The sequence below is a fragment of the Anser anser genome, assembly GCF_964211835.1.
Source record: "Anser anser genome assembly, chromosome: 6".
Lineage (NCBI taxonomy): Eukaryota > Metazoa > Chordata > Aves > Anseriformes > Anatidae > Anser > Anser anser.
Window position 1 is genome coordinate 28,619,084 of NC_139726.1, and position 22,205 is coordinate 28,641,288.

General features: G+C 42.4%; 2 protein-coding genes across 19 annotated transcripts in view; both read right to left on the reverse strand.

The window, feature by feature from the left end:
- Window positions 1–11,786, reverse strand: part of DIP2A (disco interacting protein 2 homolog A) — a 118,148-nt gene extending 106,362 nt beyond the window's left edge. For all 7 annotated transcript variants that reach the window (XM_083842341.1, XM_083842339.1, XM_083842340.1 and 4 more), the window contains exon 1: window positions 11,297–11,786. In XM_083842341.1, coding sequence (XP_083698467.1) covers window positions 11,297–11,771 — 475 coding nt within the window. In that variant the 5' untranslated portion in view covers window positions 11,772–11,786. The remainder of the gene's footprint in view (window positions 1–11,296) is intronic.
- Window positions 11,787–18,523: 6,737 nt separating this feature from the next.
- PCNT (pericentrin) overlaps window positions 18,524–22,205 on the reverse strand; it is a 99,756-nt gene continuing 96,074 nt past the window's right edge. For all 12 annotated transcript variants that reach the window (XM_083842080.1, XM_083842081.1, XM_083842073.1 and 9 more), the window contains 2 exons: window positions 21,452–21,579; window positions 18,524–18,702 (listed from right to left, as the gene is read on the reverse strand). In XM_083842080.1, coding sequence (XP_083698206.1) covers window positions 18,659–18,702; window positions 21,452–21,579 — 172 coding nt within the window. In that variant the 3' untranslated portion in view covers window positions 18,524–18,658. The remainder of the gene's footprint in view (window positions 18,703–21,451; window positions 21,580–22,205) is intronic.

Consider the following 22,205-nt stretch of genomic DNA (forward strand, 5'->3'; position numbering starts at 1 on the left):
GAGACCGAGGGGAAAGGCACTGCTGTTGGGTTAAGCAGGAGAACTGTGGTTTAGCCAGGCTGCTGGCACTCACGTGACAGCGTTTGTCCCATATGTCTTTGTCCTCCTCCACCCTGTGCCTCAGCCTCCTGACTTTGTAAAGCTTGTTCTCACCTGTGATGGGGCAGATGAGTGGTACTGTTGAGGTGTTCTGTCCAAAATCAGAGGCAGATTTTTTTTGTAAACTGGGAGATGCTGCAATTGGAACTATCCCCAACGTTTCAGAGTTATCCAAGCACATTAATATAATTGCAGCAGTAGTAAATGGGAGTCTTTTACCTGCTTGTTGGATTACTACAGTGAAAATGAGTTTTTCACATTTTTACTGGTGCATTTAACACCCCCCTTTTTAATTATTTCAAATTAAAAGTCTCTTCCTCAAAAGGAGGTGCAGTTACTTCTACAGAGGAAATGTACTATTGTTATTATCCAAGCCTCAAGAGAGATGGCAGTTTAGAAAACTGATGTGAAGAGTTCAAAGTCCTATGTACCCCTCTTTAAGGTTGTGAGATAAAAACAAATTGATCTGTACAACTAGAGTGGAATTTTTTCTCCCCTCTATTTTAGAGGGTAGTGAGAAGTGATTTTGAGGGTTGTCATTATGGAGTATTGGGTTGGCCTTAAAGATGAGCAGTAACCATGTTGGAAAGTCTTACTGGAGCAGTGGAGTAATATGGTTGACCTTGGTTTTGTCTATAATGCTCCTTCCCTTTTGCTCTGATTCCCTCTTTCTCCATCGTTTTAATTTTCTTTCAGTGTTATTCTGCTCTTCCCACCTTTTTTCCTACCTTCTGGGACATGTGAGGATGAGTCTGGTGTGTGTCTTAGCCAAGAGTATCCTTACACTTCCTATCTTCTGCTGCTTTTACTGAAAGCAGTTGTATGTTTACTGAAAGCGTTGCCTACTTGAAATCTGCGGATGTAAGGACATCCATTCTTCTTCTTTTCCTAATTTTGTTTCTTTCATTTCTAATTCTTTTTTTTTTCTAGACTGCTTTTCAAAGTAAACAGCTACTTTAGAAGACAGATGTGAGGTAGTATTTTCTCATTTATCCTTAAAACAATACTCTCTTCTACTGCACGCTCTTTATACTTCACAGGCTGATGTCGAAGTTTAGAAAGTGTGTGCGCTTATGTATCTACAGGAAGTATCAGTTTATAGGCCGTCTCCTTCCTTCCCACTGGAAAAGTGTAATGCTGCATTTCTGCTACTTCCTCTGTGCCCTATTATCCTTTGTGTCATGGTTTTCTGACCAAGTTTTGGGGCACCCTTCTGCTTCTGCAAGAGCTCATTCTTTCCATTTCCCGTCTTAGGCACAAAAGATTCTCAGTGTTTACAATGAGGATCTTGTTTGCCTTTTTTGTTTTCTGGCTGCTATGAAGGGGGGTTGGAGGTTGTCTCTTGCAGTCCCCCCCTCTCTGTGTAGGGCGCTCTTTCACCACACTAAGCAGCTATTGCCCAGAAGCAGAATTCCTGTCCACAGGCTTTTATCTTGAGATATATCTGGTGCCTGTCTGGTGGTGTGATACAGTGGTGAAGAATTAACACGAGAGAAAGAGCATACTTTTTTAAAGCAAGTTAGTGAGTTGAATTGACTTAGCATATAAGCAGATGGGCTTTACACTGACTGGCAGGATTAAATTCTGAGGAGAAGGATGGAGCAGGGTTTAGTAATTTAGCTTCACTGCAACGTGAGTCTATGCCCAAAATAAGTTGTTTTGGTGTCTGCCTGTATCTGGGCTTCTTTTCCTCCAGAGCTATCCTGGATTCAGTCTGGAATGAGTCATTTTCTTTGCTGGTTACAGCAGTGCTTAGAACTTTTCTAGAACTTGAATCATAAAAAATTGCATGGTGCGAGATCAATACATTAGTGTACCATAGACCTGTGATTAATCAGATGCAAGGAAAATACAAACTACTTGATATGTTACCAGATAGGGTTTGAAAAAGCCACTTGCATACAGAAAACTGAAAATGGTTGATGGTAAGTTGTTTGAATATAGGTTGGAGCCTTCAGCTCCATCCCACCATGAAGAGGATTCTGCAGGCCAGTCCTGGAACTGCAGCTTCTTTGGAGATGAGAAAAGCTGGGGATTTGAGGTTCTGTTTTCCCTTGTCTCACAGCAAGGTATATAGGTGGAAAGGGAAACAGTAAAGGGCATATGTGCCATGGAAGATAACAATGCAACAGTGAGGCTGAAAAGAGTATTCCTGTGAATGGTATAAGAATTATGGGTGACCACTTTCTGTGCTGAGCAATATCAGTTTACCACTTCTGTTAAGCACCACATGCTATGCAAGGTCAATAGTGGGAATATGTAATTTGGAAGGGCTGGTGGGGCTAATGGTGAGCATTGATACAGTGCCTTCCCTCTTCACCAGGCTTTAAAAGATTCTCTGCCATCTCAGTATTTCACATGGCCATGTTACATGTCAGCAGAGCCCCTTGCTCAGGACCTGCTGGTAGGTCCGTCTTTGATGCTAGTGGCATGTGCTGTGTACTAGCAACACGGTGCTGCACACCCCTGACTGTTACTGCCCCCTGTGCGAGGCTCTGTGCCACCTTGAAGCTTCAGAATTACGATCCTGTTATTAATAAAATGAGGTGGGCTTCAAGCTTACCCCTGCATGCCATGTGCTTTTACAACTACATGCCTTTAACCTTTGATCTGTGCATCAACTTCTTGGCAGCAACTATCTGCACGTGGTAAAACTGTGTTAAGGGGCAGCTGAGGGGTAAAAGGTATGTGACTGTGTTTTGTCATCTTTTGAGGTCCTTTTGCTTTCTGGAGTGACAACTGAATTCTGTGGAAGTTCAGTGGAATGAGATATCTCCTATATTATAAAGAATATTAAGAAAATGCAGAGATCTGTCTTTGCAAAGAAAACACGTCTGGCATACTGTGTCATTAAAACACGCTGGGAAGGCTAGATTTGGAACTAACATTTAAGATCACTGGAAAAATGTTTGTTTACAATTGTTTTCTAACAAAAATGCTTACGTTTCAAATTTCAGGTGTTTGTGTATAATTTGTACTTGGTGGGAATTCTTTCAATCTGCAAAGAGTACTCACTGTTTCCAGAGACAGGAACCTAGTAAGGATTTTTATTTAAAAAATAATGCTCAGAAAAAAACAAACAAACAAACAAACAAACAAAAAAACAGAAACTTAATATTTGAAGAAAGCAAGTACTTACATATGGACACTTTTTTTTCTATTTTTTTTTGTCGGAGTAGACCTCACCAAGAAACTATTGAAAATGGCTAGATGAGGTTGCAGTATGTATTGTGTGAATTACAATGGCTGTACTTTGGACTGTTCATTCTTGCTCTCTGCCTTGTTTCTAATGCCCTTGGTTTTTGTTTGAGCATAGTAAAATTCATGACCTTGAAACTTATTAGTAGTCAAAACTGATGATCCCAGAGTCCTCAATAAGCAGGAGTTAGAAGTCTTTTCTCCTTGCTCTAGTGCCACTGTGTTGCGGTTTGATGAGTATGTGCATCAAGGGCTCTCACTCCAGAGCTCTGCCAGTTTGGTTCAGTATGCTCTCCGTTGACTTCTGGTTGCATGCATAATTTACCCAAAGGCCACCAGTAAGAAAAGGGATTATTTTGACTGCTTTGGGTTTCTGTATTGCTGGTTGTGAGTTTGTCTTCCTTGAGTAGTTTAGTAAACTGAGAAACTATCTTGTGGTGGTCAAATCCTGAAACATAGCCTGACATGTCAGCAGTAGCACAGTGCTAGAGTTACTGTGCACCCTTGTCTCTGTGCTCCCTTTTCAGCTACATCAGCCTTGTTTGTGAGGGTTTGGGTTACTTTTCTTGAGCAATGTAGTGAACTGGTTTGTCACAGAAGTATTGCAATAGTAGTTGACTAATGTGATTGTGGGACAGATGAAGTAACATGTAAAGAAAATTAGTATTTTTTTTATAGCAGGAAATGCTGCTCTAATTAAAGTGGCTGGACAAATTTACACCTGTATTTCTAGACTTCTCATTTCTAGACTTCTCAAACCTGTTGTGATGCCATGATTCGAAGTATCAGCAACTATTGCCTAAATGAGTGTGAAGCTGTGGTTTTCTTCAAACTGGGGTTTTGGCAGATATCAACACTATTCTGATTTGGTTTATTTTTATTTTCATAGGATGTCAAGTTACAATTTTATCAGCACCTGAGACTGGCCTTAAAGCTACAGCAAATCAGAATCTTCACTTGCTTATGAAAGGTGTTTTTCAGATGTACTTCAGGCTGTTTAGATTCTTTTAAAACAAAAACTTTGGGTGCTGGAAATGCCAGTACAGAGCTGCAGGAGGCACGGCCTATTCCAGAGACCACAGAGTGAAAGTCTACAAAATGTAGCTCTGTGGCTCTCTCTCATTCCTGGTTCAGGTAAAGTGAAATTTTATTGACCTTGCTTTTAATAATAGAAACTTGTAGAACAGCACACAATAAACTAGAGAAACCTTGCATAGTTTTCCACCCAGAAAAGAAAGGGAACTAGATCCATGTAGAACAGTTTCTAATCAAACCAGTAATGTGCCTCCGAGACCCATTTGGCTAATTCCTACTCAGGCAACAGATCCTACCTCAAATAGCCAGGACCTGAAAGATGGGAAGGCAGCTTCACTTGGTTTCCTTTTCCAGGATGAGTGACCAAAAAAACTCCTTCTTTATCGACTTGCTATATGAATTCTTACTTGGAAAATGGAATAATCTGGAAGAATTGTAGTAGAGATGTTAACATGGTTCCCAGCTCCAGAGAGTTTCTGTTCCTTTTAAGTTGTTAATTTCTATACATAGATGTCCCTCATCATCATCACAGAATGGTTGAGGTTGGAAGGGATCTCTGAAGATCATCTCATCCAATCCCCCTGCCAAGCAGGATCACCTAGAGCACGTTGTACAGGACGGCATCCAGGCGGGTTTTGAATACCTCTAGAAAGGAGACTCCACAGCCTTTCTGGACAGCCTGTTCCAGTGCTCTGTTACCCCCACAGTAAAGAAATGCCCTCTCATATTCAGCGGGAACTTCCAGTACTTCAGTTTGTGCCCTTTGCCTCTCATCCTGTCGCTGGGCACAACTGAAAAGAGACTGTCGCCATCCTCTTGACACCCTCCCCTCAGATATTTAGACACATTGATGAGGTCTCCCCTCAGTCGTCTCTTTTCCAGGCTAAACAGGCCCAGCTCTCTCAGCCTGTCCTCGTACGACAGGTGCTCCAGTCCTCTAATCATCTCAGTAGCCCTCCTCTGGACTCGCTCCAGTAGTTCCATGTCCCTCTGGTACTGGTACTATTGTGTCCAGAACTGGACACAGTACTCTAGGTGTGGCCTCACCAGGGCTGAGTAGAGGGGGAGGATCACCACCCTTGACCTGCTGGCAACACTCTTCCGAATGCAGCCCAGGATCCCATTGGCCTTCTTGGCCACAAGGGCACATTGCTGACTCGGTCAGCCTGCTGTCCACCAGGACTCCCAGGTCCCTCTCTACAGAGCTGCCCTCCAGCAGGTCAGCCCCCAGCCTGTACTGGTGCTTGGGGTTATTCCTCCCTAGGAGCAGGACCCTGCACTTGCCCTTGTTGAACGCCATAAGGTTCCTCTCAGTCCATCCCTCCAGCCTGTCAAGGTCCCTCTGAGTGCCAACACAGGCCTCTGGTATCAGTCACTCCTCCCAGCTTTGTGTCATTTGCAAACTGAAGATAATCAAAAAGTTTAACTCGGAAAAGGGGGCTTTAAAAGGAATCTGCCTTTCAGCTGCTACTGTTTTAATAGAAAATCTCACTGTGACCAGAACACAGCCTCAGAAAGTTGAAAGAAGCACTCTAGTTCCTGTCCGTTACTGACCTGGTCTGGCCAACCACTCAGAACAGCTTTAATCTCTTAGAAGACATCCTTGTGGATGGCTGTGACTGGAATTCCATATGCACATTCACCATCTTCATTTCAACCAGTAGCAAGTGAAATCCTCTACCCAGAGGTCAGTTACAGGCTATGTAAATCCCCCCTTTGCACTATCAAATCAATGATCTTCTTAAAATAACAATCTCTTATTAATAACAATCCCGTACATGCATTACACAACAAAAATATAAGAGTGACAAAAGTTGTGAATGCACTCAGAGACACAGCAGTGAAACAATGATTTCCACAAGGTCTAACCATGATAATTATATTCTCCAAATATTTCAGGAGGGTAATGTTCACGTTTGTTTTGCAATCAAAATCTGTCAGACCGTTATTATAAAATAAATCAAAAAAAATCAGAAATTTGCTTCCCTTTACATAAAATGTGACTTGTTTCAGTAGCGAACCAGATCAAAGGGTATCAAGTATCCTGGAAGTTCATCGGCGAACCACTACTTGAGAACTGCGTCAAGTGTAACATGCAAGGACAAGTGCTGTAGACTTACTCAATCCCAATGGGCATTTGGCATACCTCACATATTATCATACAATTAACAGTTTCTGCTGGAGAGGCCCAGAAATTAAGCAACGAAGATGCTGCAGGTCAAGTTTTACAGATTACCATCCACTTGCAAAGTATTTGTCTGTACAGTCCCAACAGTTCTTCTCATTGCAATCTTCAGATTATATTTGCTTCCAAAATTAAAATGATCACAGAAGCGGTAAACAAATGTAACTTACACACACATGTTTTCAAGACTTTCAGAATAGAAAACTCCCACCTTAAGACCAGAAAAAAATAAATACCACACTTTATCATAAGGAAAACAGGTTAAAGTATGTGCGCATCTTCCTCACCTGATTTTATATACAGTATTTTAATACCACATCAATCCTGCTAGTGTAACAAAATAAATTAATTTAAGCACTTCAGTTCTAACTTCTACCTTTAGATATTTTAACAAAGGCGTTCTGTCCAAAAAAGTGTTGTCATCAATTGTATTTTTAAAACCCAACCTGAGAGTTAGTATACGCAAACACTGACTAGCAGAGATTACAAAAATCATTTGCTAGAGTCAAAGAATAGCCAGAAAAGTCAGACACAAAACATCTTGATTTTTTTTCAGGAAACCCTTCTTAGCTGGCACCTTCTTCCACTCAGATGTATGCATTATACTAACTGCAGTATCTCAAAAGATGCCAAGACAAACAGACCAAGTCTCCTTGTCAGACACTTTTTTTTTTTTTTTAAATGAGAAATAAATATTTGAATCAGTATTATGCAAAAGTGAGCTTTTTGCTAGGCAGACACAAACATCTCATCGGGAACCAGAGCAATCTGCACATCAAACTTTCTATCTAAATCCCAGGCTGAAATGTCATGCTTTCCACTAACTTAACTAGGTACTGAAAACACTTCGGAGTGATATGTTAAGGGTTGGAAAACATAACACCCCAAATAAATAATAAAATAAGGTCATAACTAAGTAAATACAAACACATTTGTCTCTAGACTGATTCTGAAGACTGTTTGACAGAAGTCATCAAGAGGAGACTTTGCCATCAGACAAACTTGCAATCAGCAGGGTAACTGCTATTTGAATTGAGGGAAAACTGAATTGGGGATAACTATTTGAATTGGGAGAAGAAAAAAAAAGCCTTTTTAGAGTAGGTAATCTTTGCTAAGAGTTTCGGTTCAGTTCCAAAATAAGTCTGACTTATAAAACTCCCAGGAAACAGATGAAAACCCAAGTCCTTTTATTTGAATTTTAAAGCTGATCAAAAATTAAGACACCCTCCCCCCAAAAACAAACAAACAAAAGCAAACAGAAAAGCCTTGTACCATTGCAACACTGGTCAAACAGCTGCCTGAAGGCCTATTATCCCACATTTGTCTCTAAATGTCTAACATTTACTGAAGGCAAATCATGTTATGCATCCACATGACCCAGTCTCATAAGAACCACCTAACAACAAGTACAACACAAGTCCAGCAAAAGACACGAGTATAGTCTTATGTTGTGTGAGATCCTGAGCCACAAGCTGAGGGACGTACCATAACCAACATCTCTAGAAGACAAACTGGAGCTTCAGAAATTCTTTAAACATCAGGATCTATTTCTATCACAGGAAGTGTTTGATGACCTCTCAAGCTTTTCTCTCTTACCCAAAAGAGGCATCTAATTGCAAATGCCAGCAAATTGCAGTAACATACCATGGAAAAAATATAGCTAAAAAACCTGAGAAAGCACAAGAGAACAGTCAAAACATGTTCTGACACAGTTTTAAAATAAAATGTGGTTTTAATGAACGGATAAATTATACAAGTAGCATTTGTGTCTAAATGAGAACTGCTCTTCAACATTATCACACATTAATGAAAAGCGCTCTACAAATACTTTATAGACATAAAAATACACATAAACATGATATACTATCATAAAAGAGATGGAGGCTTTAAAAAAAACACACATTGATATTTATCTTACAAAATCTCCACCGCAGACTGAATTTTAAGAAAAAAAGGGAGATTTTTTTTTTTTCCTCTCAAGGAGAATTATACTGACTAATAAAGAATTGAAGTACTTGACTTTATCATCACTACTTCTGTGCTTTTACCATGCATCCTGGCAAGCTGATTAGGGACCCCCTCATCTCTCCATAATATCAAGAAGTTGCAGCATCTTACAGTCGTAAGGTTAGGAAAACTTCCGCACAGTCCACAGACTAACGAGATAAGGTTCAGCTTAGCTGCTGCCGACTTCCTCAAAAAATTGTCCTCATCTCCCGAAGAGGTTGTGGCAGACCTTTTAGTTTTCATATCTTTATTAGTCAAGCAATAAAAATAATTACGATGCTGCTAAAACAAAGCAACATAGTAGAATTTCTCATCTGTTTTTTTCCCCACCTATTACTTTTCCATTACATAAAGAATGCAAATAATCGTCATTTAAAACATTAAAAGAGCTCCTGTAAAAGTGTAAGGATGCATCACACAACACAAGATCAGAATTGCAGCATGTCAGAGTCCCATTCCCATCCAAAACTCTTATAAGTTGAACTGCTGCACTTCAGATTTTGAATTGTTCAGAAAGAAGCAATGTGCTTTGTCTGTTTTCATTTTTCTCCTCCTCTAAAGGCAAACACTTCTCCTAACTTTCATTATGACAACCTGTGGCAAAAGGAGAGGAACTTTTTAATCATCTCCCTGATTTATTTATAGATGACAATAATTTAATTAAAGAGAACATATTTTATTCCTATCCCAACACAGCATGCATGACATCTCAACTAACAAAATACACATACAAAGTAGGAAAGAACTTGATCTCAAATTTCCTTTTCCTCCCTTCACACTTCCTCTCACATTATGGAAACATCCTTCCAAGTGTGACCTTCTCTAATCTGGCTTATTCACCATAAGAAATCCCTCTTTAAATCTCCGTGCAGTCTGCTCATGCCCCCCCCCCCAACAGAAGTCCCAGCCTCGGTTAAGGCAGAGGCCAACTACAACATCCACACGCAGAGCTCAGGACAACATTGTGCATATAGGAATATAGGAAAAAGGCTTCTGACAACTTCAGCGAACTGAAGCTAACAGTGGCCTTAGTTTGTGATCTGTTAAAGACCACAAATACCTGTTGCTTTGTTGTAGCATTAAGAATCCCATCATATAAGCCCATCTTGGAGGATGATACTCCCCTGTCTATAGAAGAGGAAAATAACTGACCATCTCTGCAAGTATCAATTTACTCTTTCCAGAAGCAGATACGAATTTTGTGCTGTACTCTATTTTACATAGATTAAAATGCAAATATATAATCTGAGATCACTATTCCTTCCTGCCCAAGTAAACAAGATCTGAATATTGATGACAGAGATGTCCACTAAAGCTGCACATGCAAACACCAGGCGATCAGAGAAGACAGATACATAAAACAGTGTTAGATGTTGAAGGATTCCTACCCAGAAACACTTTCAAGACATTTGGGCAAGGCAGAAAAGGAATTGCACCTTCGATCAAAGATCTCCCACACAGGCAGTGATAAGCCCTGGTGCTATTTCGGCCACCCAGCAGATGTGCAGCAGCAGGTTAAATGCAGAGAACCCCACGTTACTATTCTCCTGCTTCTCCCCTGCCTCTGCAGCAATGGTCCCACACCTGAGGAAAGACAGCTGACCTGTGAACCATTTCCTAAACCACCACGTTTCAGCCGGCACACTTGAGGTAAAATAACCCAGGTTTTGCCCACCTGAACACACTGATCTGAAAACTGCAACACTCAAGGAGCAGATCAGATGCTTCTACCTCAGGGCCACAGTATTAATAGCTTTTTATCTATTCTACTTCGAGGTATAGTCCAACCACATAGCCGGGGGAAGCATAATGAGCACCTGCTCCCTGAAGGTGCTGTCTTGGTCTCCTTCTGCCCTGCCTGCTCTGCTGCACCCAGAGCTTGCCTGTCCATGTGGCCAGCCAGGCCAGGGCAGGCAACTAATACACAAAAAAACAAACCAAACAAACAAAACAGTACAACAACAACACAAAACAAACAAACAAAAGCAATCCAAGAACACAAATGTAATTGCCACAGGGCCATAGAAGCATCATCATCATCATCAAACATGAGCGGAGATAGCAGGAAGAAACCGTGCCTTTGGGGACAGCAAACAGACAGAAAGGCTTAACTACAGCATCAGGAATGAAACCTTGGTCTGCCACCCCATCTCTGTGAAATCAGGCCAGGAAAGGAATGTAACCTCATTCCCTCATTGGTCCTTGAGACAGTAAAAAACATAAAAACATTCTGAATCGTAGCTAAAGGCTTAAGATCTTAGCTATTATTAAGAAATAGTACAAAAAAAAAAAAAAAGCTGATATTTTCAGAGAACCCAGCCACACAACAAGCAAACAGAGACCACAAGCGAAAGACACTAACAGGACTCAACACCGCCTTCTGGAACTCAAATGACTGTTTAAAAAGAAACTCGACTGCCCTCTGACCTGAGCCGAGCAGAAGACATTTCAGCCCGGGTCCGCATTCACCTGAGAAGCCGCTCCGGGCTGGCTGAAACGACGCGCTCGGGAACGAAGCCCCCCCGCGGCCCACCCCGCCCGGCCGCGTCCCGCAGCAGCGGTCCGGCAGCCGCCCGGCGAGAGCCGCAGCGCGGCGAGAGGCGGCGCAACGCGGCCAGGCCGCGGCCTCGCGGCCCCCCGCGCATCCCCCGGCACCCCCGCGGGCTGCAGCCGCAGCGGAAGCGAGCGGCCGCCCTCCTGCCGCGGCAGAGGCACCGCGCCCCGGCCCGGCCCGGGGAGAAGAGCCCCCCCCCCCCCCGGCCCCGCTCTCACCTTCCGACAGCTCCAGCTCCAGCTCCGCCAGGCTCTCGCGCACCTCGGGCGGCAGCGGCACCGCGTCCAGGGAGCAGCCCCCCCGCTCCGCCGCCATGGCGCGGGCCCCGCCGCAGCCGCCGCCCAGCACGGCCCCAGGCGGGAGGACGGGGAGCGGCCGCGGCCGCAACGCGCGGAAGCGACGGGCGGGGAGCGGGAGGAAGCGCCGCGCCGCGCCGAACCGGCCCGGCCCCCGCGCACCGCGCAGCCGCCGCCGCAGCCCCGGGCGCCTGCCCCCTGGCGGCGCAGGCAGGGCGAGGACCCGCCGTGGCGGTGGGCCCGGAGCAGGGGCTTCAGGCGGAGCCGGCGCCCTCCGGTAGCGACGCCCGCGGAAGGTCCTCACACGCGAGGCAGTGGCAGTGCAACCCTCCTGACCCTTCAAAGCAGACATTTTCTCTGCACCTTCTCCTCCTTGAGTGGTGTTGCAGAAGAACATGTCTCTTCCACCACAGCTGGTATCCCGATGGGCCCTCCCTCTTCAGCAGGAAGGAAAATGACAGAGGATGAAGAGTCTCTGTTTATTCTGAATACAGGACAACTCACTAGTGAGGTGCATGTGTGACAGGTGTAAGGAATCGTAGAATCACAGAATATCCCAAGTTGGAAGTCCATCAAGTCCAACTCCTGGCACCACACAAGTCTACACAAAAATTCAGACCATATGGCTAAGAGCACAATACAAACACTTAAACTCCAACAGGCTTGGTGCTGTGACTACGTCCCTAGGGAGCGTCTTTCAGAGCGCAACCACCCTCTCAGTGAAGAACCTCTTCCTGATACCCATCCTGAACCGCCTCTGTCACAGCCTGACACCGTTCCCTCAGGTCCTATCACTGGTCACTAAAGAGAACAGATCGACGCCTGTCCCTCCACTCCCCCTCGTGGGGAAGCTGTAGGCCGTGATGAGGTCTCCCCTCAGCCTGCTCTTTTCCAGCCTCCTCTTTTCCTCTTTTCTGGGCATGTGGTGCCCAGAACTGCACACAGTACTCGAGGTGAGGCCGCACCAGCGCAGAGTAGAGCGGGACAATCACTTCCCTCGACTGACTAGCAATGCCGTGCTTGATGCACCCCAGGATACAGTCGGCCCTCCTGGCTGCCAGGGCGCACTGCTGGCTCATATTCAACTCCCTGTCAACCACAACCCCCAGATCCCTCTCTGCGGGGCAGCTCTCCAGCGTCTCGTCCTGCAGTCTATATGTATAGCCAGGGTTGCCCCATCCCAGGTGCAGGACCCGGCACTTGCTCTTATTAAACTTCATTTGGTTGGTGATTGCCCAGCTCTCCAATCTGTCCAGATCTCTCTGCAAGGCCTTTCCACCCTCAACAGAGTCAACAACTCCCCCAAGTTTAGTATCATCAGCAAATTTGCTCAAAACACCTTCTAGTCCTACATCCAAATCATTTATGAAAACACTGAAAAGAACTGTCCCTAAAATGGGGCCTTGGGGGACCCCACTGGTGACCATCCGCCAGCCTGATGTGGACCCATTTACCACAACCCTTTGAGCCCTACCTGTCAGCCAACTGTTCACCCATCATGTGATGTTTTTTGGTGTGATGTTTTGTCACATATTTAAAAAAGCCTTTTTTATTGTCTCCCATAGACGTGGCCAGCTTCAACTCTAGTTGGCCTTTGGCCGCACGAATTTTCTCCGTACAAATGCGAACATCATCCCTGTAGTCCTTCCATGTTGCCTGACCCTGCTTCCAGCAGCCATACACTTTCTTTTTATGCCTAAGATCCAGAAGATCCCTCCCTGGTCAACAAAGCCGGCCTACTGCCCCGCCTGATTGACTTCCGATATTTTGGAATTCAGATATTTGGAAGCTGGAGAATGATGAATCAACAGTTTGGATTAATAATATTATTCTTTACCCTGACCTTGATGCAATCCCTTTTGGTTCATAGCCAAAAAGACACAAAATGGCCATGGTCCCAAGCCCATGTTAAATACACTGGATTATGGGAACACGTGCCGTCAGGGAAAACTTAAACTTCACTACTGTGGTTGTGCATGGAGCTGAGGTGTTTCACTGTGACATCTAACCTTGCATTGTCACGGTATAGAGCAATCACTGGAACATCTCAAAACAAAAATGACCTAAATCTCTCTACTTTAGTTTTACATGGATACAAAATATTTTCAAAAGATGAATGGAGTTGGAATGATTCTCTAAGAATGGCTGAACTTCAAGCCACTTCTGGCCAGACAATACAAATCAGTTGCTGAATAACTAACGGATCTACTTACAATAGGCCGACTGAAATTAAGATAATTTATGCTGGTTCTACCAGACCACAAACTTATAGTACTGATTGTAGCAAAATAACTGAATCAAATTCTGTTTGCTGGCACAATTTTACTTTCACCAAGCCTATAATTGTGTACTGTCTTTGGGGTTACAGAGGCACAGAATTACTATTTGAATTTATGATCAATACAGCAACAACTTCATTGACTGCAAAGGATAAGAAGCCTCTGCCCCTGCAGATATTCGAAAATGTACCAACTCGGCCTCCCATTAGTCTAACTCCTTCCATCTTCAACATAGGTCCTTACCTAGTTAAAAATATGGGACAACAACAAGTTCTCGTTAACCCTAGCTGGTCTCTAAAGGGTAGAGCTAGTGCTACACTTTAATATCTACGTTCTCTGAAACAATCTCAGTGCATGCCACGGGATACAACTGGGTTACTGGGAACAGGATTAGGTGCATTAAATAGCATTGATGCTGAGGTCCTAATGAGTAGAATAACTGCTACTACACACGACCTAAGGAAATTGGAATGACCAATAAAATCATCCTTATTAGCCTTAGGAGCAAGTCAATGGCTTCTATCAGACATTTTACCCCATTGGGAACAAATTGAAGAAAAGGATCATCAATTAATTGTAAATGCCCTTGGAAAAACCCAAGACAATACGTCCCTTGCCTTGAGCTGCATCCAAGTGCAGTTATGGATACAGTCTGTAGCAGCAGCTATTATTAGAGAGGGAGAAAGAGGAACTTTACCCACTGAAATTCAAGAATTGATATGGGATAATGCTTCAGAATTTGAAAAGGAGTTTCAAGCATGGTGGCAGTTAGTCAACTTTACCTATTATGCAGAAAGTGATAAAATTATTGCCTTTATACTTACCATAAGCAATGCCACCGTATACAATGTATATCCAAACATTGCATTAGGGCTCAGTCATAATGGAACTATACTTTATCCTAAAGAGCATAAAGTATGGGCCCATCAAAAGGGAGGAAAGTGGCAAACAATTGATGTGAATGCATGTATTGTGCATGAACAAAAAGGCTTCATCTGTGAGAGTAACACACTCGAAGCCCAAGACATTCATCTTGACACTGAACAAAGTATTTGCTACTTTGAGATACATCCTAATGAGACCCTTGAAACTGTACTTGTATATATTGGGAAAGGTTGTGTTTGCATGGTTGTGTTTCCATTGTGATTCTATAGTCATAGATAACACTATTGTAGATACCGGTAATCATTCTAAAGTTTGTGTTTGTAATTTTACCAAAATTCCAGGATGTGACTTTAGTTACTCATCTCCTGTCACCTCTTATCAGCTTATTGCGTCCAATTATATCTTGCTTCATGATCTGCCACCTACTCCAATTGGAATGAACCTTACCTTGATGAAGAAATTACTGTTACATGAAGACTTAAAGCAGCTGATGAAACAAGGTCGAGAAAATGGGCGAAAGACTGATTACTGTCCATCATGATATTGAAGAAATACACTGAGTGATGGAAAGAGTAAAGAGAGATGAAAAACACCGTTGGTGGGACACTTTGGATGGTTGCCAACTGCCACAGGAATCTTCAACAAAATACTTCACCCTGTTGTCGTTTTGTTAATACTCATTGTATTATGCTTTATGATAACAATTATTTTGTATGTTTAACTCTGGATCATAACGAAATGTTTAGTATCCCTACATAATATACTTGATGAATCTCGTTCCAAGAATGTATGTGATATACCTGACACATTCCAAATGTTGTGAAGCTTGAGCGACTATAGTCACGGGGTGGATTATGTGGTGTAATTGCCTAAAGTAACTAGGAAATAAAACTAATATTCATATTATAAAGTAAACGTATAGCATTGAAGAGGCTTTCAGGGAAGAGCGTAGCTGCATTACCTGAACGTTCCCTAGGCTTCCAACTTTAGATGCTATCGCACTGGGGGAACCTGGTGTGCTGACTCTAAGGAGCATAGAGTGAAGTGGAGACACAGTGGCTAAGCTCTGTGACCAGGTGGGGATTTGATTGTTCTTGTGCACACCGAGACTGATTAGCTGCACTTTTGCTACCCTGAGCCAACAACCTGTCATGTTTTTGACAACATGCTGTACTCTAGGGAACTTTTGCTCATTATAATACCAAAACACACCTCCATCCCAAAAGCTGCCCGCCTCTAAGGTGCGACCACCCCTCACTGAGCACGCGCTCTGAATTTCTTGGAGCCTACACCTTTAAACAAAGACAGGAAAACTTTTCACCAATCACAACCAAGGTATGCCTGACTAGTCACTGAAGCTCCACCTAAAAGATAAAAAAAAAAATATATAAATTGGCCTAAGAGAGGGAGAGAGAGGATGGTAGGGAGGCTACTATTGTCAGGGGAGATACCATCATGAGGACATCCTGACTTCTGAGATCAGTCGATGTGCTGAGCCTCTCTTCGTCTCCCCCATTGGGATGCCTTTGGGTGAGATATGAACACTTAGTTTTACTGGGTGTCTCTGCGGAAACTTAGAAATCTCTATAGAGTCTTTGTGCCTTTTAACGTGTTAATAGCCAGGCTGTGTACCTGTGTATTTCATGCATGCCAGCTTGCTTTTGCAGACAGTAATTATCGCTGGTAATTCAAAGAACCTGTGTACCTGTTGCAGTAATAAATTGCACTTAATTTCATTGTTCCTAGCCACGATAGCTCTCATTGAATGCGACTAGAGTGCAGGCATGTTACATTGTTGGTGAATCTGTGACGTGATAGTTCAGTACCCTGAACCCGACCAGACCCATATCGGTTAATACGTTATTAGTGAATCTGTGACCGTGATAGTTCAGTACCCTGAATCTGACCCGTAATGGTTAATCACCTACACCCCCCTTAATGCGACAGGTTCACATGCAAGTGTGAAATCACAAGTCTTACTTAGTGTCAGTTTTGAATGCTGGTCTAGAAATGGACAGACATTATTTATAATGGAAGATACACGAATGCTGTGTAGGACAAAAAGGACACCAACAGCATTCAGAGGTGTGCAGTTTGACAGAATTCTAAATCTAGCACTAAGACTCCTAGGATCAGATTTAAAAAAAATAGGTTACTGATCCAGCATAAATTTACTTTGTCAATTTGAATGGGTTTAGAACTTTACAGAAGTTAACTTCTTGGCAAGCTTTTATACCAAATTAGGTACTATTTTTGTTCATTAAATCTCTTAAATTTATGCCAAATCAGGTGTAATAGGTTCTCCAATAGCAGTCATAGGATAATAGTCAGTAATTTGCACATTGCACAAACTGGATCACATGCACACACTGACCCTAACCGAGGTATAGGACAATGTACAGGTCCATTACCAGGGATAGTGGAAGACTGAGTCAGCCTTTGCAGCAACGTGGGTGGGATCCTACAATATGCAGAACTTTTATTTCCTCTTCCATGCAAAGTTACCTAGTACCTCTAGCTCAAGTGACAGGACATTTCTTACCTGTTATCTCAATACTGATGAGAAGCCCAAAGCTCATTTCCAAAGCTAGCTAGCTTGTTTGCTATTATTATTTTTTTCAATGCAACCTTCAGCCAGCCTAGTAAAAGCTCTCAAAGTTTATAGAATTGGCACAGTGCTAGCTCACTATTAGTGACAGCAGGCACTGGGGAAGCTCATACTGAACATCAAGAAGACAGTGCATTAGTAATTTCTTGAAGAATAGCCAGGATGTCATGCTGCGTTGTCTCTAATAGAAGTTCTTAAAGGGCTGGCCCAAAGCTCAGCTGTGGTCTGCAGAGCACCATGTGGCTCCTGTTTGCACATTTGCCTCTGGAACCAGCAGCCCGGCAAGGGGCAAAGGAAGAACTGAAATGTTCTCTACTCCACCTACAGCAGGCCTGTGGGAAATAGCACCTAGGTGCGGAATGACTCACAGGAGATTCATCACTAAGTCACAACATTGCCCAAGGGCAGCTATGCTTTCTCAGGGCTGAAGGCATCTGCCTGCAGAGTGTCCCGCTCTGCTCCTGTGACCCAGAAATACAGCATTGGATGCTCCCACCAGAAAATGACAAAAATACCCAGATTTGTCAGGGAAAACAGTTTGTTGAGTCAGGCTACGATCAACAGACAGAAACAACTGTTGAGGAGGCAAGAGTAGCAGGGGCAGTCCAGCACCTCCAAAACTCTTGTCAGGAGCATTATCTTCCTGCTCCAAAGGTTGGTACCAGACCTCCACATCCATACTGCCAAGTGGCACAGAAACTCCTGGCATGAATTCGGTAATACTGATTATCCAGGAACACCAAATATATCGTGAGTGTAGTCATGGTGTTAAAGTTCCTAGGAAAAGTCCTAAGAACAATATCAGAGTTTCCATAGAGAAGCACCTCTGTAGCTGTTGATTTAAGGATATTAGCAAGACTAGGATTTGAAAGCAAGATTAGACTTTTTTTGTTACTTGTATTAGAACAAGCTCAATCACAGAAGAATTCAGGGAGTAGTGGCTTGACACTGAACTGGAATATCATGAGAGACTGAGGGAAATAAAAAAAAAAAAAGCAAATCCTAAATTCACAGAAGGCTACATGCATCTTTGAGATTTGGGAGGTTTTTTTTTTTTTAGATATTCTGTTAGTCAATGATCTTACAGAAATATTAAAACCCAAATAATTTTAACAGCAAAAAAAGGTAAAGATTTGTAAGGTGGAAACATAACCATACACTGTAAGAATTCACTAATAAAATGCCATTTTAATAACTTTTTTTTAACAAAGAATCCAGCTATACACTATAGAAAAATAAACAGACAACTGACAATACAGTGATGCCAGCACACTTCAGCTGTTAACTTAGTATTAATTCCATATGACAACGTAAAACATTGTTCTTATTGAAAAGTAATTTCCTCTTAAAAGTACTAAAATATAATACAAAGTCATATAAAAATCTGATGCAAAAGCACTGCCCTTTATTCATTTGCACAAGAGATGACAAGTACTTCCATTCGCTAGGGAATAACTCAGAAGGAACCAATAACTAGGAGGTTTCACGGTTCAGATTTCAGAAGCATTTGGATCACTTTTTCATGTTTCTCTGGCGAGGTGGGCCTGGAACTTTTCCTAAATATAAATAAAACAAATCAATATTAGAAAACTGCTTGTGTTATGAACCAACAGGATGCAGTTAGCAGCATGTTATTTCCTCAATGTGCTTCACATGAGCTACACTGAAAGCAATTACCATTTTCACAAGCCACCTAGGAACAATACAAAACAAGACTTCAAAGCTTACAATCCTGACAAAGCAAACATTCACACATTAAGAAAAATGCTCAATCACGGGTATACTCTACACACAGCAACAGAATTGCTTAGTTCAACCCAACCCCTCTTGCGATGATTCAATGTGCATTCTGTTGCTGGACCAAGTATTGTGATTGAGTAGATGTTGTAAAGTTCCTTAGCACCTAGGAACTCATTTTGCTCAAAGCGCTGTTCTAAATCACTGCATCATTCTGTAACTCCTTGCAATGTCATTCTGGTAACATGAAAATTTCAAAAATGGTATGCACTGTGCTTTAAATCGTATTCCATTAAAGTACTTCACACTTAGCATAACACAAAATATTCTGTGAAATACTATCAGGTTTCAATTCTAACATTTGGTTATCTGCATCTGCCATAAACGATTACAGTATTCAGGAGAAGGAAAAAAAAGCAGTCATGTTAAGGGTTCTAGGAAAAGTTCTGCTGAGAACAATGTCAAAGTTTCCACATGGAAGTGTCAGTGTAGCTGTTGGTTTTAGAGATATAAGCAAGACTAGGAGTTGTAAGCAAAGTTAGACTTTTAACGTTATTTTTTTTAACTTGTATTAGATCAAGTCAGAGAGAAAAACAAGCAATGTTCTGGACTTTCAACCAGAGCTATTGTCCAGCTATACCAGGCTCCTATGAACTTCAAAGTCAGCATTTCTCTCTTTCTAGAGAGATTTGTGATTGTAATGAAAATCGTGATTTTTCAAGTTTAAATTTTCAAGGTGAACACTAAAAATGTGCTATGACTGCAACATGTATAAGAATTTGCGTCAAAGTTAACTTTAAAAGTTATTTTCCAAATGCATAAACCAGTACTACTCACAATTACCGATACCTTCCGTAATTTGTGGGGAACTGAATGAGAATACATTATCTCTACAATGTAGATTAAATGTTCAGACTGAACATTGAATTGAGGAACCAGTGAAGTAGATGTGTTTTGAATGAGTATCTGCAGTAACTGCAGGGCCAAGAGTCACTATTTAATACCGTGATCAGCAATTGAATGCCTACTCCTTCTCCCATAAAATCACCTCAGAGATGATCTGCTGGTAAAGACCAAAGAAGTGGCCAGCAATAAGAATACAAGTGACTGCCACAGAAGTCAGTCTGCAGGTTCACTGGAGTATTTTTTTTCCTCATCTCAGGTCGACCAACATAAAACCACACATCTTTGGGCATAAGCTGAAGGACAGTTATAAAATGAAAGACTGCCTGGGAAACAGCAGTTGGCAATGGTTATGCTCAGTGAAAGAAACATACAGGTGCCGTCACCTAGAAAACAGTGACCGTAGTGATCCAAGATTGACCTTCTGAATTAAACAACTGATCCTGGGAATGAGCAGCCAGAAGCAATACAGGGGAGGAAGGAGCAATAGCAGATGAAAGGGGTAACAGTTGGACAAAAACATTAATAACATTATCTGACTTGATGGTCCACCGATGTTGAGACCAGGAAACTCAGTAACATAAACCCAGATGGGTAAAGCAAGTTTTGGGGAATATGCTCCAAAGACCCTAGAGGAATAGCTGCCAGCAGGTCCTTCTAACTGCATAGAGGCAGTGGAGTCACGCAGCAGGAGGCACTGGAGCCTTGTACTGCTCCCTGGTAAGGGGATGATTTGGACCATGGTAAGCATGATCTCATTCTTGTCAGTGACTTAAGCTAGCATGGGCGCCCTCTCCCCCAGCCACCTGCTGGGATTGGTGTGCAGAAGCATGATCTTTCCTGGAGCAGCCATGGGATGGGCTGTGTGAGCCACTCCTGTGTGTGTGCATATTGTAAATATTATGCTGCTGTTTTAATAGGTGTTTCATTTAGAATTACTGCTTCACTAACTTCACTATAATTTTATAACTTCTTGTTAACAAGTACTTGAATTAAGCAGACTTGTCTTTTCCCTGACAATCACAGCCACATTGCTTGCAATCCAGAAATACTAATACACCGGAAACAGTTTAAATCTAAGTCCCAAAAATAAGAAAACAATGGAGAAAACATCTAATCATATCTTTCCATCATATTTTCTCCCCATTTTACTTTGAGGAGGGGGAGTGGTTGAGGTGTTAGCTACATAGAGTAATACCTCCACAGTGACAAATGAAGGAAATATGATAGTTCATGCTACAGAGGCAGCCCTATTCAACTATTACAATGATTCTCTGACTTAAAGGTAAGTTAACTCCATACACTTCATTTAAAATACACAACTTGCTAATTTAGACTTTTTGATAACAGGAGGGGAAAAAAATCACATGGAAATTATTCACCTTTATCTCTGAAGAATTTCACTGAAGTTTTTCTGAGAAATGCCACACTTGGACTAATTTTAGATATGATTCACAAAAAGGTTTAGTTTCAGAGACTTATTTTTTTTTATCCCCCCTCCCCCCCCCAAATTATTTAATAAAATGACAAATGACACTCTTTACATTCTTTAAGTATTATAGGCAGAGTATAATATAGGCAGAGTCCTTATGTATTGTAGGAAGACCCTTGTTAAAAGAATCCCAGACTGCTTGCAGTTCTGAGAGGTAGCATGGTTCCTCTTACCTAGTTGCACACCTCCTAGTCTTTGCTGGATAACCTCCAAGCGATGGATATATTCTGTTAATGATCGTTCAGGATCCTGAATAGGCACAAATGACTTTTCTGAAGCTGAACTTGTGGACGGAATCAATCTTAAAAAGGAAAACAAAGAATTTTGTTCTTATTGCATGCTGTCCTGGTTTCATCTGGGATTGAGTTAATTTCCCTTCTAGTAGCCGGTAGGGTGCTGTGTTTGGGATTTAGTATGAGAATAACATTGATACCATGCTGATGTTTTAGTTGCTGCAGAGCAGTGCTTACACTAAGCCAAGGACTTTTCAGCTTCTCGCTCTGTCCTGCCAGCGAGCAGGCTAGGGGTGCAGCAGGAGCTGGGAGGGGACAGACCCAGGACAGCTGACCCAAACTGGCCAAAGGGGTATTCCATACCATCTGACGTCATGCTAAACAATATATAGGGGTGGCTGGCCGGGGTGGGGGGCCGGCTGCTCGGGGATAGGCTGGGCATCGGTCAGCGGGTGGTGAGCAATTGCATTGTGCATCACTTGTGTCATACACACTATTATTAGTAGTACTATTATCATTATTGCTGTTATTTTCCTTTCTTTCCTGTCCTAATAAACTGTCTTTATCTCAAACCACAGGCTTTCATTTCTTTCAGATTCTCTCCCCCATCCCAGAGAGGGAGGGTAGAGGGTGAGCAAACGGCTGTGTGATGCTTAGCTGCTGGCTGGGTTAAACCACAACACATGCTCTAATT